Source organism: Peromyscus californicus, unplaced genomic scaffold, assembly GCF_007827085.1.
Source record: "Peromyscus californicus insignis strain IS unplaced genomic scaffold, ASM782708v3 Scaffold_8__1_contigs__length_139910024, whole genome shotgun sequence".
NCBI lineage: Eukaryota > Metazoa > Chordata > Mammalia > Rodentia > Cricetidae > Peromyscus > Peromyscus californicus.
Window position 1 is genome coordinate 115,909,220 of NW_026294606.1, and position 22,139 is coordinate 115,931,358.

At 44.0% G+C, this 22,139-nt stretch overlaps 1 protein-coding gene across 3 annotated transcripts in view; it reads left to right on the plus strand.

Annotated features, from left to right (window-relative positions):
* The first annotated feature begins 6,403 nt into the window (after nucleotides 1-6,403).
* The window catches only part of Csnk2a2 (casein kinase 2 alpha 2), a 41,382-nt gene continuing 25,646 nt past the window's right edge, over nucleotides 6,404-22,139 (plus strand). Inside the window, exons 1-3 of one of the 3 annotated variants that reach the window (XM_052727115.1) lie at nucleotides 6,404-6,553; nucleotides 7,231-7,342; nucleotides 18,540-18,641. In XM_052727115.1, the coding sequence (XP_052583075.1) occupies nucleotides 6,450-6,553; nucleotides 7,231-7,342; nucleotides 18,540-18,641 (318 nt within the window). In that variant the 5' untranslated portion in view covers nucleotides 6,404-6,449. The remainder of the gene's footprint in view (nucleotides 6,554-7,230; nucleotides 7,343-18,539; nucleotides 18,642-22,139) is intronic. The other 2 variants (XM_052727116.1, XM_052727117.1) reach the window with 2 other exon arrangements.

Consider the following 22,139-nt stretch of genomic DNA (forward strand, 5'->3'; position numbering starts at 1 on the left):
AAAACTCTTCTTATCACAGAAAATTTCTTGCAAGCACCATTTTTTTTTTCCTCTTTGGTTTTTCAAGACAGGGTTTTTCTGTGTAGCTTTGGAGCCTGTCCTGGAACTCACTCTGTAGACCAGGCTGGCCTTGAACTCACAGAGATCTGCCTGCCTCTGCTGGGATTAAAGGCATGCGCCACCACCGTAAGCACCATTTTTCTGTCTAATATGTCTAAAAATGTCTACTATTTCACTAGAGGAAGGTACTATAATTCTTTTAACTGATCCCTTGGCTTGACGTATAAGTTGTTTTATACTCCCAGAATTAAAAACAATGATTTTTAGCTGGGCGGCAGTAGTGCATGCCTTTGATCCCAGCACTCGGGAGGCAGAGGCAGGCAGATCTCTGTGAGTTCAAGGCCAGCCTGGGCTACAGAGTGAGATCCAGGACAGGCTCCAAAACTACACAGAGAAACCCTGTCTCGAAAAATAAAAATTAAAAAAAAGATGATTTTCACAATGGATGTCTTTGGGGGAGGGATGACTGAATCAGAAAGGAGTTAGGAAAATAACTTTGTAAGTCCAAATACTGACTACCTCAAATTATCCTTGACACCAGGGTCTTGGTTTCCTCGTCTGGAAAAAAGGAAGTCCTCACGGCAACTCCAACCTGTGGGTTTTACTTTTTATTAATTTTTTTGTGTGTAATATGTCTGTGGTGCATGTGCACGTTTATATAGTGTTCTGCTCTATCACTCTCTACCTTATCTTGAGACAGGGCCGATCTCTCACTAAACCTGGAGCTATCCTGGCAGCCAGAAAGCCCCAGTAATCCTCCCACACACATTCCTACTGGGGCGACAGATACCCACAGGTATGTAGATACCGGGGATTTGAACTCGGGTCTACAAGCTTGCACAGCAGACAGCAGGTACTCTGACTCGCTGCCGGCCTCCCTCCCCCGCTGCCTTCCCACATTCTCCTCCAGCTGAGCCTCTTCCTTCCTTCTGTCTTCCCTTGAGCTTTGTCAGCACACATATTCCATTTCTCTCTACTTCCCACTGCCCTTGAGGCCTTCTCTCAGGCTGTGCAGGTGCTCAGTGGGGAAGAGCACTTACCAAGCCTGGTACCAAGCCTGGTGACCCGGAGTCTGAAACCTGAACACACAGTGGGAAAGAACTGACTCCTGAAAGTTGTCTTCTGGCCTCCAGCACAAATTCTGTGCCACATGCCCCACACCACCCCATACACCCCACCCCAAAATAAAAATGAAAACAAAAATCTCTTCTTCCCTCCTCACTATTCCCTTTCTGGTTCTGTGATCTTCAAACACACAACACACATATTGAAACACACAAGCATATTTTAGTTTCTGAACATGAAAGAAAAGGTATGGCATTGTCTGCATCTCTAAACCATAATTTTTTCCTTTCTTTCTTTCTCTGTTTTTTTTTTTTTTGTTTTTTTGTTTTTTTGTTTTTTTTTTTTTAATATAGGGTCTTACTACTTACTTAGCCTTGGCTGGCCTGGAACTCATAAAGACTCACTTGCTTCTGCTTCCTGAGTGTTGGGATTAAAGGCATGTGCCCCCACCACACCTGGATAAACTGTAGATTTTTTTTTAACAGCTTCATTGAGATATAATTCACATATCATATAGTCTACTCATTTAAAGCAGAAACTCAATGGTTTTAGTTTTGTGGGTTTTTTTCTTTTTGGTAAAAATTCAACTATGTAGAATGCAGAAACTATCATCACTATCATTCATAATCATTCAAAATCTGTTTTGTCTAGTCTTGTTTTTGAGATGAGGTCTTCTATATTATGTGAGCTGGTCTTAGCTCCTCGGCTCAAGGGTCTTGCCTAAGCCTCAAGACTATGGAGAATCACAGATACACAACTCCTATCCAACTTGTAAGGTACCTTTTTAAGAAAAAAAATGATGCAAGGTAAAAAATTGTAGACCTCTCAAATGTCTTGAAAATGGACCTTATCAAGACAGGTGAATGGGGGCTCTAGGTTTGATCCCCAGTACCAGGAGAAAATAGACAGAAAATGCTCTAAGATCTTCAAAATGTTTTTGGTTTTGTTTGGGGAAGCATTTTAGTGTTTGGATAGAATTGGGAAGGAGTTGGTGGGAAAACGCTGGATGATTTGATTCAAGATATCTTCTTGCATTGCCTTTTATACGACTCTGATCACACTTACTTATAAAATGGCACACAGTAGACAAGAAAAGTCTCTCCCTGCCCTTCTGCCTACTTGTGCAGAAGTACCTGCCTGGTCCTTCACAAACGCAAGCCAGATTCCTTCAGCTTAGGCTGCCAGGGTACCACCTCATGTCAACTCTTGCCAAGTTAGCCATATAAAGAAAAAAAAAAGTGGGTCTTTGCCAATTCTGTGGGGCACCCATCCTACCTTACAACAAGCCATAAAAACACCTTCCATTTGGCTGTGGGAGGGCTGACTGCAGGTTTCAGGGCTGAGCCAATGAAGTATCAGCCAAATCTGGAGCGTGTTGCGCCAGAGCCATGTGTGGGAGAATCCTCAGGCAGGCACAGGTGTGGGATCAGGTTATGAGGCATGGGTGTGGGCTAGGTGGTGAAGGATGAGAGGCAGGGACAGGGAGTGTGGGTGTGGCCAGAGGTGGGCAAGGGTGGAGGAGGCAAAGAATGGGGCCCTGGCTGGGTTTGGACACAGTCCTCAGATCAATGGCAGCAGTTTAGAATCCTCTACAGGCCATAGCCATTCTCATCCTTTGAGAATCTGATGCAAGCCGAGGAAAGAAAGCACACGTACTTGAAGCAGCTACAATTTCTGCACAACATTGTGGGCTTTCTAGAACTGAGAAAGCCCATCCAAGGGTTAGGATTATGACTAGCTGATCTGGACAAGTTCTTAGGGAATTCTGAGGGGGAAAAAATGAACAAATGAAAAAAAACAAACAAACTTTAGAGCAGCTTTAAGATCTTGAGGATGTGCTAAATCAGAGACTGGGTGGGCCTGAAATCAAAGGTCAGAGGTTTGAAATCGAAGGTCAGAGACCATTATTCTCTAAATGCTTGATTTTCTTTCAGCTTTTGTTTCTGAAAGTGTTTGAATTTGTGCAGAGTTCCAAACTTGTGGGCTTTTTGAATTTTTTGTTTTGTGACAAGGTCTTGCTATGAAACCAAGGTGGGCCTCGAACTCTTGATTCTCCTACCTGCCCACCTCCAGAGTGCGAGAATCACAGAGCTGGAATCAGCATGCACACTTTCAGGTATTTTGCTTATTTCATTTATTGTCAACCAGTGGTTCCTTCTTTCCATGGATGGCCATGTTCTTGGGATGGACAGATGTCATTGTTAGTTGTTTGGTCTTCTACAAAACCACTTGAGAACACATTGTGGACACTAAAACAGTTCATCCCTCAACACTCGAAATTCTTAAAATCGAAGGGCTTTTCTTGTTTAACACCAATATAAAGCTCATACTCGCCGGGCGGTGGTGGCGCACGCCTTTAATCCCAGCACTCGGGAGGCAGAGCCAGGCGGATCTCTGTGAGTTCAAGGCCAGCCTGGTCTCCAAAGCGAGTTCCAGGAAAGGCGCAAAGCTACACAGAGAAACCCTGTCTCGAAAAACCAAAAAAAAAAAAAAGCTCATACTCTCCAATTTAACACTGAAACATTAGTATTATATAATATACATCCCATTTTTAAATTACCCCCAATGAGAGTTTTTCTATTAGCTGTATTCTTAGCCCCCCCCAACCCCGTCTCTCTCACACATACACACACTCACACGTTCCTGCTTTTCTGTTGTTTCTTGTTTTTTAAATAGGGTCTACATAACCCACACTGGCCTGAACACATTACAGAACCTAAGCCATCCTCCTCCTGCCTTAGCCTCCCAAGTGCTAGGATAACAGGCATGCACTACCAAACCTGGCTTGATCCATTTATTTATTTTGGATGCTCTTCTTTGCTGATTCTGAGTGATAAGGGCAGTAGAAATGCTCTGTCTTTCCAGGCTTCTGAGCAACAAAATGTGTTGGCTTATTTTTGTTTTTGGACAGGTCTCAATGCCATAGTCCAGATAGACTGGCTTCAAACGCATCCTGATATTCCTGCCTTAACCTCTCAAGTACTGGGGTTATAGACATATACTACCACATCTGGCTACATCCCCTGCAAGCAAAAAAACAAACAAACAACAACAAAAGACCAGAATCTTACTATGTAGCTCAGGCTGGCTTTGAACACACAGTCTACCCCTCAGGTAGGATTACAGTATGCAGCCTCATGGGTGGCCCTCAGTCTCCTTTAATTTAGAGTAGCATCCCACATTTTCTTTTTGCTGTGACACTGACATTTTAGGCAATTCAGACTAGATGCTTTGCCAAATAACCCCTCAGTGTGGCTGTGTCTAATCTGACACAGGTTGAACTCTTTTGACAGGAATCCTTTCTCAGTGGATCACACAAAGGGTCAGTTGGTCCATGGGTAATGTGGTGGCCTTCAGGGTCTCCTTTGTAACCAGCAGGCCTCCAGCTATGGCAGACATTAAGTGACCTGGTGGTGAGCACTCCGTGCCCCATCATGCTTTCACACTGTTTTCACAGGAAGGGACAGATGATGACCAGGAGAGAACTCATGTCAAGCTGAAGTTTTATGAAGGACATGGAAAAAAGTATCAACTTCAGAGAAAGCCAAGCTGTGGGAAGGCGAGGTATCCTTGGGCAAGCCTGAAGGGAACAAAGAATTGAAAGGTGGACACGTGCTGGTCTCAGGAAAGGTGACAGAGTTAATAACAGCATGAGGCCTGACGGTGGTGGCACACGTCTTTAATCCCAACACTCAGGAGGCAGAGGCAGGAGGATCACGGAGTTTAAGACCAGCCTGGTCTACGGAGTGAGTTCCAGGGCAGCCAGAGCTACACAGAGAAACCCTGTCCGGGGAAAAAAAAAAAAAAAAAAAAAAACCCAAACCAAAATCCAAACTAACAAATAGTATGGGCATGTAGTGTCTTAATATTGAACAGTCCCAATTGTTTTACATTGTTAAATTCTCTGCACAACTCTGTGAGTAGGTGCTGGGTGTATGCTACAAAATCTGAAGCACAGAGTTGTTGAATCATTGCCTCAAATCCACATCACTTGTGAGCTACAGAACTGGGACTTGAACCTGGGTAGTTAGGTATGCAAAGAAGAAATACAGTCTCATCTAGAAAACAATGAAAAAAATTAGACTCAGAGCAACCTGAGCTGGATGAGGATATTCTTGTTGATACAGAATATGGACAGGAAAGCAAGACAGCCAGGAACCCCAGAAGATCAAAGAGAAGAGTATCCGAGGCTTGGATGCCCATCTAACCATGCTCAACCCCTAGTCTCCCCTTCCAGGCAGGACTCTTCACTTCCCAGCTCTCCCTCCTCCCAAACAAACAAACAAACAAACAAAAAAAATGGATATTTACAGTCTCAAAGTATCTCCCACAAATTACCAGTTCAATGAAAGGGAGAAAACAGTAACTTTACAGGGAAACCACCTGGTCCACTCTAGTCTAACCAAGTGACCCAAGAGATGACTCCGTGGTCTATCAGGGAGGAATCTGGAGGGAATTGGGAGGAAAGGGTGGGTCTAGGACTAGACAGGTTCTGCATAGAGAGAATGGGAAGTCTTGGAGTTAATGAGGATCTGTGGATGGCAGGGTGGGGTCCAGAGGGCGAAGAGGAGTGAGGGAGGGGGGCCAGTTTGAGGTAAGGGTTCTTGGGTTTATCAGCAAGTCACTGACTGAGGAGTGGGAACAGCTAGGTGACAGGAAGGTCAGGCCAGGGCTAGTAATGGGAGGTCGTGGTGGGTGGACACGAGGCGGCTGGATTATGCGGCTGCGCTGAAAGGGGCGCCCGTGGAGGACGAAGGCTCCTGGGCGGTGGCCTGCAGGTGGACCGGCGGTGGACCACACTGCCTGGCGGGTGGCGCGGTCGCTGCGGGGACGGGAGCCGGCCACGGTCCCCCAGCGCTGCAGGGGGCGCTGTGGGCCGGGGCGGGCCGGGGCTGGGCGGCGGCCGCTCCTGGCGAGCGCGGCCCCTTTTCCGGGTTTCCTCCTCCTCCTCCTCCTCCTCCTCCTCCCTCTTCGCCGCCGTCGCCGCCGCTGTCCCTCTCCCGGCCGGTGGCTGCCGCTGCCGCTGCCGCTGCCTCTAGGGGCCGCGAGCCGAGCGGAGGCCGCCGCGGAGCACGAGCCCCGCCGTCCCGCCGGCCGCCGCAGGCCCCGGGCCGGCTCGGCGGGCGCCCCCCGCGCCCCCCGGCCCGAGCGTCCGTCCGCCCGCCCGCCCCCGCGGGCCCGGCCTGGCGCGGACGCCCGCCGCCGCCGCGCTCCTCCTCCTGCTCGGGCGGCCCGCGCCCCGCCGCCTCCCGCGCCTGCCGCCCCGCGCCCCGCGCCGCGCCGCCGCCCTTGGCGCCCCGCGGCGCCCCCCGGTCCCGCCCGCCATGCCCGGCCCGGCCGCGGGCAGTCGGGCCCGGGTCTACGCCGAGGTGAACAGCCTGAGGAGCCGCGAGTACTGGGACTACGAAGCCCACGTCCCGAGCTGGGGGTAAAGCCGCCGCCGGCCGCCCCCTCGCGCGAACCGCACCCGGCCGGCCGCTCGGCCTCGGGGCTGGCAGGGAGGCCCGGCCCCGGCCGCACGTGTCTCCGGCTTCCCCTGGCCGCCCGGCCCTGGCCCCCGGCTCAGCAGCCGGTGGGGAGAAACGTGGGGTCAGGGGTGGGGACCGCCCTTCTTCCTCACACTTTGGGGTTCTTACGGGATGGGAAGTCCATGGCTGCCCTCTTGAGCTGTTAAAATCTCTACCTTTTTACTTTTCTGAAATGAGGCTGGGTGGGAGGAACATTTTTGAAGATGTGCAGGTTCTCTAAAGCAGGCAGTGGCTCCCTGGAGGGTATGAAATGGGAGGCAGGTGCTGTGGAGCCGAGGGCAGGGGAACACCCCATTACCGACCGGGCGGATCCTTTGCTCGGTCCCCTTAACGTGGACCGTAAGGTGCAGTATCTACCCTTTCTCCCCAGGTTAGAAGGAGTCAGTTAGTTTAGGAGCTCTGCAGAGTGAAGGGAGCCAAGCTTCTGTGTGGCTTTCATTTAGGGGACGAGTTGATGCGTAACCTAGGGACACTTCCAAATGCTTGATTAATGGAATCGGCCAGACGGATGTATGGTGAACATAGGCTTGCTTACTCCCAAATCCTGGCATTTATGTGTGTCTCTTGCCTTTCACAGTAATCAAGATGATTACCAACTGGTTCGAAAACTTGGTCGGGGCAAGTATAGTGAAGTATTTGAGGCCATTAACATCACCAACAATGAGAGGGTGGTTGTAAAAATTCTCAAGGTGAGTGTCCTATGAGTGCCATGTAACATTTTCCCCCACAGGGCAAAAGGACCAGCTATTCCAGAAGGAGCACGACAAGCTCTCTCGTATCTCCTGGAGGATAGCCCCAAAGCACTGCTTTCACATGTTCCTCTAAACTTTTGAGGAAATGTGCAGACTGGTCGAAACTCTTGAGTTTGATAGGTCAGGAACATTTGAAGTTGTAAGATGTGGGCTTCTCAACTTGTGAGAGGGGCTGTATTTGATGCAGAATAAATACGTATTCACAAGAAAAAAAATAGATTTTGTGTGGAGAATTTGTCAGTACAGGGCTCCTTCATCATTGAACTTCTCTGCTCTGAATTACTCCAGAAATAAAATTGTCAAAAAAAAAAAAAATCTGGAGTCCTTTCAGAGATAAGTTAAAAGGCTAGAATACAGAGCAACTCCCCCAGTGGATACTCCATTTCATTTAGCAATACAATTCCAGGTGGGCTGGCTAGAGCAAGCCAGCCAGTGAAAGAGATGTGGGACAACAGAAGAGTCCGTTCTAGCCACTGAAATAATAATAACTGGGACAAAACTACATGGCAGAGCCAGCCCTTTGAGTTTGATAATGATAAGGCTGTTATCACTCAAATGAAGACATGATCTTAATGAGCATGAAGAGTCAGCCAAGTTTCTGTACAGGTGATTGAAGATTAAATGATGTTTTATAGGCTGTACGGGAAAGTGATCCTTAGGACCTGAGCGGTTCTTTGTGTTGTCAGATCATTTAATGCACACGCATGTCACCTTAGGATCTGAGTAGTTCTTCATGTTAGATCATGTATGTGTGTCACTAGTGAAGGACAGAACACTGGGAAGCGGTAGTACTTCACCTGATTTTCTCAGTGGCCCAGTGGAGGTCCTGTGGAACAAAAATGTGGGATTGGAGAGCTTGTGCCCTGCTTCGGTCCATTTTTAACTGTAGTGTAGATTTTAGCATTCTGTGAAACATCGTTCAGAAAAGCGACTGCTGCTTTTGCTCATTATCATCCTGTCCTAGTGATAAAGGAGCAGAGTTGCTAAGGGACAGGTGATGCTGCCTCTGCTGCTAAGACACTGGGTGAGAAGTAAGAGATGGTGTTGGGAGCTTGGCCCTACTAAATGTGAATTGTACACGGAAGGTCTGTAATGGGGGCAGGGTGGTAAGCAAGAGAAATGTTTCTTTCAAGGAACTTGCTAGAAACCATACACTTTCATTACAACATACACATAAGTGTTTTTAACAGAAGTTCCTTCAGACATTTTAATTTTAAGGTCTAAGCAAAACAAATTGTAGTCATAATATCTGAATTCCATTGCTGTACATTTGGAGGATTAAATTGCCAAATCTAAAGCAATCCAGGGAAATGTCTAAATGTCTGAGCAATAGCATTTTTAGAATAAGTGCAGTTTACTGTGGTCTGTTTTAAAGGGAACAGCACTCAGGTATGTGTATGAATCCCAGTGTGTTTGTTTAGGGAAGCATAGTATTACTGCTCTTCAATCGTTCTTGTGAAGAATTTCAGAGGTTAGTTGCTTGATAGTTTTTCTTCTGCTCTGAAGAGGCTTCACATATATCTTCACATGAGTCTTGTATGGAAGCTGCTTCAAATTGTTTTTACAAATGGTAGACCTAGACACAGAGAGATGTACCTGACATCACTGTTGCAATGACCCTTCCTTCACCAGAGTTCTTTTCTATTTCTTCATGCCTCTTACTGTTGATTTCAGCATTGGATTATAGGCTCTTAGCTTTGAACAGGGGAAGTTCCAGGGTTCCAGCATGAGCTTTTGATGCCCTAGTTCACGAGGTATTTGTTTTTTCTCAGAGGGCAGCCTGAAGCACCTTACACTCATTTATCAAAGCCCTATGGCATTTCATTTAGGTGTTATTCCTATTTGAAGGATAGAGTAAGAGACCACTAATATTATTGTTATTTTGTTGTTAGGGATTCACAGTATTATTTTTCAAAAAGAAAAGGGTCTTTATTCTAAATTATTTACTCAAATAAGTTGAAGTTATAACTAATACCTACTGTTACGATATCTGGTCATAGTGCCAGCTGTTCCATTTGGGGCAGTCTAGGAAAGGCTTCCTTTTCACGTAAGCCTCCTGTGTTTAATCTGCAGGAAGGAACTTAATGCACACACAAGGTGCTTGCACTCAGTGACACTTTGTATCAGTCTTTGTTATTCAGTCACCACAGCTGGATGCAGAGTGATCGTGGAGGGCTTTTATTTCAGTTAATTGTATGTAAGCTCTCAAATATTTTATTCATCAAGGTATATTGAGGCTGTTCAGGGGCTTTACAAATTTAAAAAGCTGCTAGTGAAAGTTTTGTGGTTTTTTTTTTTTTTTTAATAAGGTAATACTCTTATTAAAGTGTTTTGTTTTTTTAATTAATGTGTGGGAAAGTGAACATGTATGAAAGTCTGAGGTTAAAACTTCCTAAAAGAGAAGTCATGTCTCCCCCGCCTCCCTGTCTCAGACAGGGTGTCATTGTGTAGTCTGAAACTAGCTCTGTAGACCAGGCTGAGCCTTCATCTGCTTCTGCATCCCAAGTGCTGGGATTAAAGGATTGTACCACCACTACCCCTTGAGAAGTCATATCTTTTATTCTTTTTCCTTTTTTTCCAGGGGGTAGTGGTGGTGTCAGAAATTGTGTTAAGGAGAAAGGGGGAAATGATTTTTTTAAAAAAAGGTTTATGCAACAAGGCAGAAAGCTACTTCAGTGTCAAAAGTTTCATCTTGATCATAAGCAGTCAATTCTGTTCTTTCATAGTACTTAGAAAGGTGGACACAGAAGTGAACTAAAAGCATTAGTGAGCTCTGCCTGTGTGTATGGATCACAGCACTTCCTGGGGTCCTTGAGAGCTTTCAATTAAACTACTGTTTCCTAAGTAGATGTTAAGAGCAATACTTTTTTTAAAAAAGAAAACAAAAACATCCAAAGCATTTTGAACTAGTGCTGCAGTGGCTTAGAAATCTTCATATAAGACTTCCTGATAACAGCATTGTTTTGTATTATAAACAGCTTGGCTACCCATTGCCCTCCTCCCTCAAAATTAATTCTTGATTAAGACAATGATGGTATTAAAATTTGTCTTAAATTGTTTTGAAGATGTTGTATTGTTGGGACTGGGGTGGTTGCTCAGTTGTAGAGCACTAGCCTAGCAAGCTGGAGCTCCTAGATGTAGTGCTCCCCAACTCTCCCCCACATCAAACAAAACAAAATAGAATAGTGAAATTTCGAGTTCTCTCTTTTTTTTTTTTTTTTTTTTTGAGACAGGGTTTCTCTGTGTAGCCCTGACTGTTCAGGAACTCTCTCTGTAGACCAGGCTAGCCTTGAACTCAGATCCACCTACTTATGTTTGCTGAGAGCTGGGATTAAAGGCATGTGCCACCACTGCCTGGCAAAATTTTGAGTTCTTAAAAGATAGCTTTAAAGGGGCTGGAGAGATGGCTCAATGGTTAGGAGCACTGGCTGCTCTTCCAGAGGCCCTGAGTTCAATTTCTAGCACCCACATGGTGGCTCACAGCTGTTTGTAACTCCTGTTCTGGGGGATCTGATGCCCTCATCCAGACATACTTGCAGGCAAAATCAATGTATGTAAAATAAAAGCAAATTTTCAAAAAGGTAGCTTTAGTCGGGTGGTGGCGGCACATGCCTTTAATGCCAGCACTTGGGAGGCAAAGGCAGGTGGATCTCTGTGAGTTCGAGGTCAGCCTAGTCTATAGAGTGAGTTCCAGGACAGCCAGGGCTGTTATACAGAGAAACCCTGTCTCGGAAAAAACAAACACACCAAAAAGATAGCTTTAAAAGGAAGATTGGCATTGGTTACTGCTCTTTATTAGTGATTTAGTGGTCAGCTGGTGACCTTTGTTATATACAAATGGTGGTGTAATGTGATGAAATTCTCCTCCTTTGTCTGACGTAGGTCTCACTCTTCAGTTAGGCATATATACCAATCTTCCTAAAGCAGCACATTAGTGGTGGTTTCATTTTTTGTGAAGTCTAGTTTTATCAAATGTCTCATGGTATAAAGAGTTATTATTAAAACAGTATGGGAATATTAGTAACATTAAAAATAAAGTATTAGAAATTATGTGAAAACTGGCCAGAGCTGTTTGTAGTACTGACATTATAGGGACATAGGTAGAGTGTGATTAATGTGTGTTAAGCAGAATCACAGAATGTACTTGCTTAGAATCTATTAGAAGCAGCTCCCAGAGAAAGAATGTAATTTTCTTAAGGTCACAGAGTTAGTGCAGACACCGAATAGGAATCTGTGTGTCACAGAGGAAATTGAGACGTTGGGTAGTTGACTTCTTGGTAATACTGAATTGTCATGTAAGAGAGGAAGGGCAGGCACTCACTGAAGTAAAAAGGAATGACTCCTGATATGTGGAGTTCCTCTTCTGAAGGGATGCAGACACAGTTTGAGTAGGTTCTGTGTTAGTACCCCCAGAGCATATGCACACGCACAGCCTTAATGGTCACTTTGCTTTCTTGCTTTGAAGCCTTGGTGGTGTTTTTTGTTAGTGCTTTTGTTGTGTTTGTTTTTTATTTTAAAATCACATTTATTTATGTGTGGGGAGGCACACATGGGTCAGGTGTGGAATCAGGATGACTTGCAGGTGTTGGTTCTCTCCCTCCACAGTATGGTCCCCAGGATTGAACTCAGGTCACTGGGTTTGACAGCAGGTGCTTTTACCTGCTGAGACATCTTGCTGCTCCTTTACCAAGTACTTTAGACCACTGCTTCTCAACCTTCCTAATACTGTGACCCTTTAATGTAACCCCCTTTAATACAATTCTTCATGTTGTAGTGACCCCCCTTTAATACAGTTCATGTTGTAGTGACCCCCCAACCATAAAATTTTCATTGTTACTTCATAATTAATTTTTCTACCATTATGAATTGTAATGTAAATATCTGATATATGACCCCTAAAAGGGTCATGGCCCACAGGTTGAGACCTGCTGCTTTAGACATCTTTGATCCACACAGTTCTTTAGGTTTCATAACAGTTACTTCCCAGATTTTGGGGTGTGTAGTTTAATTCCCTTCATATATTAAAGATAACCTGAGTGTGAACTGTATGTGAAAAGTATACAGTGATAGAGAGTTCCCATCCTTATGTATGACTCAAAGCTCCGTGTTGCATTGACATCCTCATTTCTGGATCTACCACTTCATAATCTAAGTGGTAGACTGTTAGCTATGTGAAAAAGAGGAAAGAAGACTTTGAGTTCTAGATTGTTCATTTATAACCTTTTTTTCCTCATCTGTTAAAGTAGAATTATATGACGTAAAGATAGAAGGGTATGTAGGTGATAATATTGTCATAATCCACAGTGTTTTTCTTTCCCGAGTGTGCCCAGGAAGTAGACTGCCTGAATTTAGATGTCAGGTCCAATACTTAGTTAGCTCTATGACATTGGATGATTTGGGTATACTGCAGGAAGAAAATTAATTCATCTCATAAGATTAAATATACTTAATAAGCTTGGTGCTGAGAGAACAATATGAAATAGTAATAACAGTGTTACAGTTGGACTAATTGAACAATTTTGGAAGCAGAGTCAATAAAGGGGTTGTGACATTAACTTGGTGAGAGTAAAAGGTTCTGCTCTATGCTTTGCCTCTCCCCCCTTTTACTCATAAGCATAGAACTTACCATCGTAATCGTTTTTAAGCATGCGATTCATGGCATTAAATGCATTCATAATGCTGTTAGCACCATTACAGCCATCTATCTATGTAGCTCTTTTCATCTTGTAAAACTAAAACTATATCCATTAAATGATGATTCCCCAATCCTCTGTCTGCCCAGCACCTAGCAACCACTATTAGTTGTTTGGTCTACTTGGGTATCTCATAAGTGGAATCATAAAGCTCTGTCTTATGACTGACTTACTTGACTTAACATGTTGCCTACAATGTATTTATACATATAATACGGTTTACTTTTTGCTAGGCATGATGGTTCATGCCTATAATCCCAGCACTTGAGAAACTGAGGTAGGAGATTACCTTAAATTCAAGGCAAACCTAGACTTCAGTATAAGACCCTGTTTCAAAGAAAACTAAAAATAGAAAAAATGATTTCCTTCTTTTAGAGGATAGTAGATTTTATCCATTCCTCCATGGCCAACACTCAGCTGCTTTCATGTGTTCACTATTGTGACCAGAGCTGCTTTGAACATGGGTATGCAAATGCCTCTTTGAGCCTATGCCTTGCTGCTTTTGGGTGTATATTCAGAAGTGTAAATTGGTGGTTTATATGGTAATTTATCTCCCTGTTTATATATAGATGGCATCTCTAAGTTGCCTAGGCTAGCCTTGAACTGATGATTCTTCTGCCTCGGCCTCCTGAGTGCTAGAATTATATGCCTGTTGCCACCATGCCTGACTAGATTTTCTCTTTTGAGGAACTTTCCACAGTAGACAAATGCCAACAGCAGTATGTGAGGGTTCTTTGTGTGCGTCCTCATCAACATGTTGTTTTCTGTTTTGAGATGAGGTCTCACCAGCTAGTCCAGACTGGCCTTGAACTTGTAATTTCCCATGCTTCAGCCTCCCAACTGCCAGGATTACAGGTATGTGCCATTACACTAGCTAATTTTCTTTCTCTCTCTCTCTTGGTTTTTCGAGACAGGGTTTCTCTGTGTAGTTTTGGTGCCTGTCTTGGATCTCGCTCTGTAGACCAGACTGGCCTTGAACTCACAGAGATCTGCCTGGCTCTGCCTCTTGAGTGCTGCGATTAGGCTTAGTTTTCTTAATGTCTTGTCACTTGGATTTGATACTTTGCTTTTCTTCTTTGGGTCTGAGAATAATTCCCCTCAAGGAATTGGTAGTATGATTAGAATGAGACTTGAAAGGTTAGAGGAAAAGTTATTGTGAATAACATTTTTGAGCTAATAATGTATTTACTTAGGTCCAATGTAGTGGTTTTCAGAGATGTCTGAAAATAAGGAAATAGATGTCAGCCCGACGAGCTTTTTCCCTCCCTCCTCGTTCTTCATTTCTGGCACCCATTGTTGATTAAATTCTTCATTGCAAGTGATGGATTAACCCCTTGGTTTGGCCGCCATTGGTTTGGTAGTGGAATGAAAGTTGTGGCTATATTACTGTCTGTCTTGAGTTTATCAATCTAGTTGAACTTGGAAAGAAATTTAAAAGAGGTTTTGCCTTTGATACTTACTGGAAAGGATTGAGGTCCTGATTCCCACCCCCTTTGTAAGTAAGAGTTGACGAATTGCCCTTAATAAGTACTGTATTGCAGTTAATCCTGTCGTTGTCCTCAGCACTGGTTCTAAAGGAGTGAAGCTCTGGGGTGAGTAAGGAGTTGATGGGTCTTGTGAGCGCCTCCTTTTCTGCAGTGTGTCACAAACATATTTTTTTGTTATAAATTTTTTTAGATCTGGGTAAGTTGACAAGACATTCTTTACCCTTGGGCCACTTTGAACAAGGGTCTTCCAGATCGCCAGCACTGCCCTTCACGTGTGGAAAACCTTCAGAACAGACACTTGGTCCTCTTTACATCTTTGGAGTGTACATCTAAAACATTTTCAATGTTATAAGTTTTTGTAGTTAAAACTTTTTAATGTTTTTCTCTCCTTTAAATATTTTCTCAACATATGTGGTAGTATACACCTGTGATCCAGTGCTCTAGGGACTGCGACAGGAGGATGGCAAGTTCACTTTTTTGCTGCTTTATCTACTTTGAATAAAAAAAAAATTCAATATGGAAAACAGCTAAACCAATGCCATTTAAATCTTTGAACTAGATACCATCTGAATAAGACACATGAGTGTGAGCCTTGTTAGCATGCTCGAGGTGGTTTCTGCATGCTGTTTAACTGTGGCCAGTGGGAATGTGCTCTATACAAAAGTCAGAGCATCTGTATTTCTATAAAACTTACAAAGCTTTTAAAGGTGTCGGTAATCTTCCCTGATAAATGTTCTTTTGCTCACTGGTTCCATTTGTAGAATTAAAAAGATCTCCTTTACTCTCCAGGCTTTTCAGTAGTTAGCTTCTGGAATCTTCCTCAGGCTCAGAGCAGTACATGGAAGCTGATGGAACCGCTTGCTGCCTGGTGCTTAGTGCTTTGGAGGGGTGTGTCCCGGGTTGTGGGTCACTTTCTTTTTTGAGTCTTCTTGGTATCTGGCAGCATCTGAGGACTCCGGCTGCTATGGGCTCCGCTGGACCATTTCAGAGTTGCTCAGCTGTTCCCCACTCTGCTCTGGGGAGTTTGGGGGCATCAGAATGTGCTTCAGCTGCACTGTAAGTTCCCTTTAGACATGAAAAACAGTCTTTCTAGGTTCCAGGAGCTGCCCTCCTTCCTGCGTTGATGAGGAACAGCACGGCTGGAGAAAGTGGCATTGACATGAAAGCACTGTGTGCTGGCCGTCCCTGCTGAGGGGGTGTTGTCAGGAGCAAAGAGCTGTCTTGACTGTACAGGACTCTGGCTGCAGGCATTTGAACAGGAGTGCTGTCACCTGAGTTTGGATGGATAGACGATAACCAGCCAACTTTTGTCTTTTAACAAAGTTATAAGAGTCACCAGATAGCCTTAATTACAATACTGGGGAGCAGAAGCAGGTGGGGCTCTGTGGTTGGAAGCCAGCCTGGTGTACATAGTGAGTTCCAGGACAGCCAGGACTGTATAGAGAGACCCTGTCTCAAAATATGTATGTTAAAACAACAACAAACTCCAGACATCTTTCACCAGATTCTTCAGATGCTGACATTGGCTTTATCCTTCTCTCTTTGTTTTCCTCCCATAAATATACCACACACGCCACATCCATACACATACAATCACATTTATGTAGACAAATGTATGTGTTCAGATGTGGTACATAGATATAATTATCATGGTTTTTTCTGACATGTTTTGAGAGTAAATCACAGTCATCCTTAAGTACTTTAGTATTTTCTTTAAAACAGTGGTTTCTCACACAGTTCTGTAGGATCATGTTCAAAAATGAGAATCAACATTAAGCCAGTGCTATTACCTAGTCTATGGTTTTTATTCATGTTTGCTAGTTTTCTTTATAGCACTGTCACTGTAAGGAAAATCTCAGCTTATGTGTTACATTCAGTTGTCTTCTGTTTTAAATCTGAATTAGTCGCTCCATACTTTCACGACCTTGTCATTTTTTTTAGGCCTGGAGGCTACTTGCATGTATGTGTCCTTCCCTGGCTGTTTTTAATTGGGTTGTATGGTACTTGATTTCCCCCAAACATTGAGGTCAGTGATCACAGAGACCAAGGAAGTAAGGTTCCTGGGAGAGATAGGGAAGAGGTACCCTAGGCGTCTGTGTGCTGGGAACCCTGGCAGAGTGGAGAAGTTGTGGCAGCTGGCTTGCCAGCACACAGTCCGTGTGCTCCCTGGGTGTGCACTGTTGCAGGTGGTGCTGTGCTCTCTTTCTCTTTCTTGCTTTGTGTGTATCCTGGTGGAGGCCAGAGGACAGTGTTGGTGTCCTGGTCTGTGGCCCTCCACCTTACTCCTGTGTGTGTGTGTGTGTGTGTGTGTGTGTGTGTGTGTGTGTGTGTGTGTGGTGGTGTTTTTCGAGACAGGGTTTCTCTATGTAGTTTTGGTGTCTGTCTTGGATCTCGCTCTGTAGACCAGACTAGCCTTGAACTCACAGAGATCTGCCTGGCTCTGCCTCCCCAGTGCTGGGATTAAAGGTGGGCGCCACTGCCACGTGGCCACCTTACTCCCTTAAGACAAACTCTCTTTGAACCTAGAGCTCACTGTTCATTCTGCTAGGCTAGCCACCAACAAGCTGCAGTCACACTTGCTTTTACATAGGCACTGGGGATCTGAACCTAGGTCCTCATGCTTGCACAGCTCTCGGCTGCTGAGCCATGTCTCCAGCCAGCCCACCTTCCCTGCTCTTGTTCAGGGGTATGTTTCAGTATATAAAAATTACATTTATATATGCTGTGTGTTGGATTGAGGGAGAGCACACTCTGTGTGACGGTCAGAGGACAGATTGTGAGAGTGGGTCCCGCTGACCTTGTGGGTTCTAGGGATTGAATTCAGGTCATGAGGTTTGACAGCAAGCACTCTTACTGAACCATCTTGCAGTCCTCCCAGCCCAAGGCATTTTAGATATTGTATTATCATTTCATGGAAAGTCTATGGGCCTCTCTCTGCCTCTGCTATTTTAATAACAGTGTTTTAACGAAGTAGTCCTTTTCCTTAGCAGTCTCTTCCTTGTAAAATCCAGTGGTGAAGAGGGTACTGCCAGGCAGTCAGAGTGCCAGGCCTGACTCTTCTGCTCCTGTTAGCTGTGTGAATAGCTCCTCTGCTGCTGACCTTCCTGTTTAGAGGCTTCGTGAGGGTGAATGGACTTAGGTCAGAGAGTTAACATGTGTCTCTCACTGTCCTGAGTGACTTGCAGATCATTGATTATGACACACTTGCCTTTTCAGAACTGCTTTTAGATTTGTTGACTTCAGATCCTATTTCAGACAGGAAATGATATATATATAATGGAGTCTTTCTAAGAAGACCTATAATTTCCCATCCTGTAGGTTGGTGGCTTAGCAGTTAATAATCATTGCAGGATGAGATCAGTTTTCTCCTTTGCTGAGCCAACAGCTTTCTCTCTCTAGGAATGAGATCTGTTGGGAGAGTTCCTGACTCTGAGCTGATTTGATCCTAAATATTAAGGAAATGGGAGTGGCAACAGGAAATGGGAGCCAACAGCTTGGAAACAAGTTTGTAACTTGATGTCAGTGAATTGGCTCTTGCCCCTAAAGACACAATTACATGTAACTCATTGGAAGAGCAAGTGTCTGGCCATTTTGTTTCAGTTTTTCTGTTTGTCCATGATCTACAGCTGTTCAGAGCTGTAACATATTTGGCAGTAATCCATTAAGCGTGCATTTATTTTTAAAATACGACATGGGTGTTCAGATTTGCTGAATGCCTACTTATATATATAACTACTTAAAGATCTTGCTACATAAGCTATAAACTGCAAATTATTTAACCTAAAAGTTTACAATGGGTAAACTCACTTTTTCTCATCTAATTTAAGTGTATTCTTTAACACAACATAGTACACAGCAAACGATCCATGCTGTTGCCTTAACATTGTTTAAAGTTGTATTTATTATGTTAACTTCAAAAGAAGTCTCACTTCTGATTACTCTTGTGTATTTAAGCCAGTGAAGAAAAAGAAGATAAAACGAGAGGTTAAGATTCTGGAGAACCTTCGTGGTGGAACAAATATCATTAAGCTGATTGACACTGTAAAGGACCCTGTGGTAGGTGCCTGGTGGCTGGGGAGCGTGATAGTGGATTGGGGTGGGTGTTGTTTAACACCCAGGGCCATGTGTGGTGCTGCATAATGGACTGGTGGCACTACTATTGACTGCTGAGTGGGTCTAAAAACCGTACAACTGTCATGGCCCAGTGATTAGCTAACTCCTACCACTAAATGCAATCTATGTGCAGAGAAGAACCCTGCCCTGATTTGTTAGCTGTTATTGCCTGTTTCTTTGATTTAGCCCCCTGAAGCTTCTCACTGCCAGTTTGCTATCTTACCTCACTCTAGTAAGCCTGATGTTAGAAATCTTTGTTGATTCTAATGTAAAGAACTAGGCAGGTCCCAGACCACCAGTCCTTTGAGAAAGAAACTTTGCTGTTTCATATGCTTGTCTCTAGTTCTGCATCCACCACAAGGAGCCTTATGTTGCATATGTACAACTCAAAATATATGTATATTTTACAACTAAAATGCCTGATTTGGGGCAGGATGGCTCAGTAGGTACAGGCACTTGCCACACAGGCCTGGTGACTAGAGTTTGATCCTTAGAAACCACATTAGGATAGATGGAGAGAACCTACTCCACAAAGTTGGCCTCTGACTTCCGTTTGTGCCATGGCACATGTGCCAACATATACACATGCACATACACATTCACAATAATAAAATTTTTTTTTTTTTTTTTTTTTTTTGGTTTTTCGAGACAGGGTTTCTCTGTGTAGCTTTGCACCTTTCCTGGGACTCACTTGGTAGTCCAGGCTGGCCTCGAACTCACAGAGATCCGCCTGCCTCTGCCTCCCGAGTGCTGGGATTAAAGGCGTGCGCCACCACCGCCCGGCTAAAATTTTTTTTTAAATATATCAAATAACATGCTTAATTTTGACCTATTCTAGGGGTGCTGTTTACTTTTGTTTCCTTTCCCTAGGGAAAAGTGACAGAGTATTTTTGATTGGCTAGGCTTCTATCCTTGCAAAATCCACTTGGGTGCCACTTGTATCCTGTTTCTTTTGTCCACCTGCTTTATCTGAGATTATTTCCCTGTTCTCTATGGCAGTTTTATGGAAGCAAAAAAGCAGGTCTTTGCTTCTGTATGCTGAGGATGTCCTCATACTATAACAGCTAGCCTTCTGTAGGCCAGGCTCTGTGCTGAGTATTTAGCACAGTGCCTGGCCTACAGATCACACCATTTAATCCCCACGGTGATCCAAGAGATCAGTACTGCTATTGTTGACATTGTACTGTATGAAAACAGGAGTCTACAAAAGCTGAGTAATTTGCCCAGCTGCACACTAATACAGCATGAGGAAAGGTTTTTCTTTTGGACCCTGATCAAGACTGAGAAGGGGTGATTATGCACCAGTTTATAACTGATTTCTTTAAATATTATATCCCATCCTACTTAGTTCAGATTGGTGACTAGCCCTGAACTGCTTAATGTTTGAGGTTAAAATGGGTATTGTCCACTTAAGAATACACACATACACACACACACACACACACACACACACACACACACACACACACACACACACACACACACACACTGTATAGTCTTAATGTTGGAGGTAAAAATTGATATTGTTCATTTAAAGAACAGAAAGAGTGAGCGAGCACAAATGTGAAATAATTATAGTTGAGTTGGTATGTGCCTGCAAGCATGAATGAGCCCTAAGTTTTGATTCCTAGAAATGCATAAACTAGGCAAGGTGATGCTTGCCTATAATCCCAGCACACAGAAAAATGGAAGCAGGATGATCAGAAGTTCAAGATTGTTCTCAACTACATAGGGGATTTAAGGCTAACCTGAGCTAGAGACCCCTGTTGGGACACATGACTTCAGAAGATGGTACTAGGGACTAAACCTAAGGGCTTTGCACATGGTAGACAAATGGTGTATGTGTCCCTCTTCCTTCCCTCCCTTTCTCCCCGTCCCCTGCCTCTTCCTCTCTCCCTCTCTGTTAGCTGAACTTACTGATACCTGACTTAATATTTGTAATTTGTTAACATGTTTGTGTAATACATGAGTTAAGCAAAAAAATTGAAGCAGGGCTTGAGAGATGCCTCAGTAGTTAAGAGCGGTTGTTATTTTCCAGAGAACCTGAGTTTTATTCCCAGCACCTGTGTCAAGTGACCAAGAGCCAGCTCCAGAGGAAACAGACACTTGGCCTCTGATTAACTGCACTCACATGCACATAGCAGACACATACATATTCGCCTCATAAGTCTATTCTTGAATAATGTAGGTGGAAGTAGAAAGGGAACCTTAGCCCCTGGATTTGAGAGGATCAGGCTTACTTGAGTCTGTAGAAAGGTCAGATTCTTGAGGACAATGTTAGATCCATTTGTTCTCAGTGTTCCTAGGGCTTTATTGCTCAGGTAAAAATGCACGCGCTTGAGTGGGGGGAGGCACGAGAGCATGTTCTCACACACGCACTCGCTGTGACCCACTGCCTAAGAACCTATGCTTTGTCCTTGAGCTAAAGTTCCCAGCAATAAAGATTTTTGAGATGAGTTTTTATTTCTATAACCTTTAAAACCCATGCTTTTCTCCCAGTTTTGAAACACTATTTCTGCCAGTTAGCATGATTTTATTTCTCCTAAGTAACCCTGACATTTGCAGCTCTAGACTTCTACAGGAAGTACTGAACTAAACACTTTACTGATTTCATTGAAGACTCTGGTGACTTGAGTTTTGTGTAGAGCATATATGTTATATGCTGTGTACCTTGTGCAGATGAGTGGGGGTACATGTGTTTTGAGGCCAGAATCTTCTCAGTTAGACTGACTGCTTAACGAGCTTCTGGGTCTTCTTGTCTCCATCTCTTGGGGATTACGGCACCCAGCTTTTGCATGGGTGCAGCAGACTCTTACCCACTGAGGAGTCTCTTCAGCTACAGTACTTTCAAAAGTTGGATTATAGATATTCACCTCTGAGCCCAGGTGATCTTTTAGGAGCCTGAAAAGACTTAACAGAGTATGAAAACTGTGTCAGGTGCATCTTGTTTGCTAAACCAAGATGAAAGTGTGCAGCGCCTGATACAGATGGCAACTTGGGATATTGCTGAGTGTAAATCATAATAAATTACTAATAGATTAATCAGGACTGCTGCTGGGTCATTCTGGAAATATCTCCCTTTTTAAAACTTTACATATACACAGACATAAACAATATATACAGAGCATCTTGTGTTATGACTGAGCAGTATTCACCTTTATGCCAACCTGTAACCATGCCCCTCTCCCACCTCCCCCTTTCCCAGTTATTTTGAAGCAATCCAGACATCGTAAGTACTTCAAAATAAAACAACATCAACAACAAAACAGGTTTTTAGGGCTAGAGAGATTGCTCAGCAGATGAGAGGGCTTGCTGCTTAGCCTGAGCTCAGGTCCTAGTGCTCCAGTTCTAATACCCTCTTGTGGTCTCTCTAGAGATGGACACACACAGACACGTAAATGAATAACAAATCTAAAAACCCGGGCAGTCCCTAATGAGAGA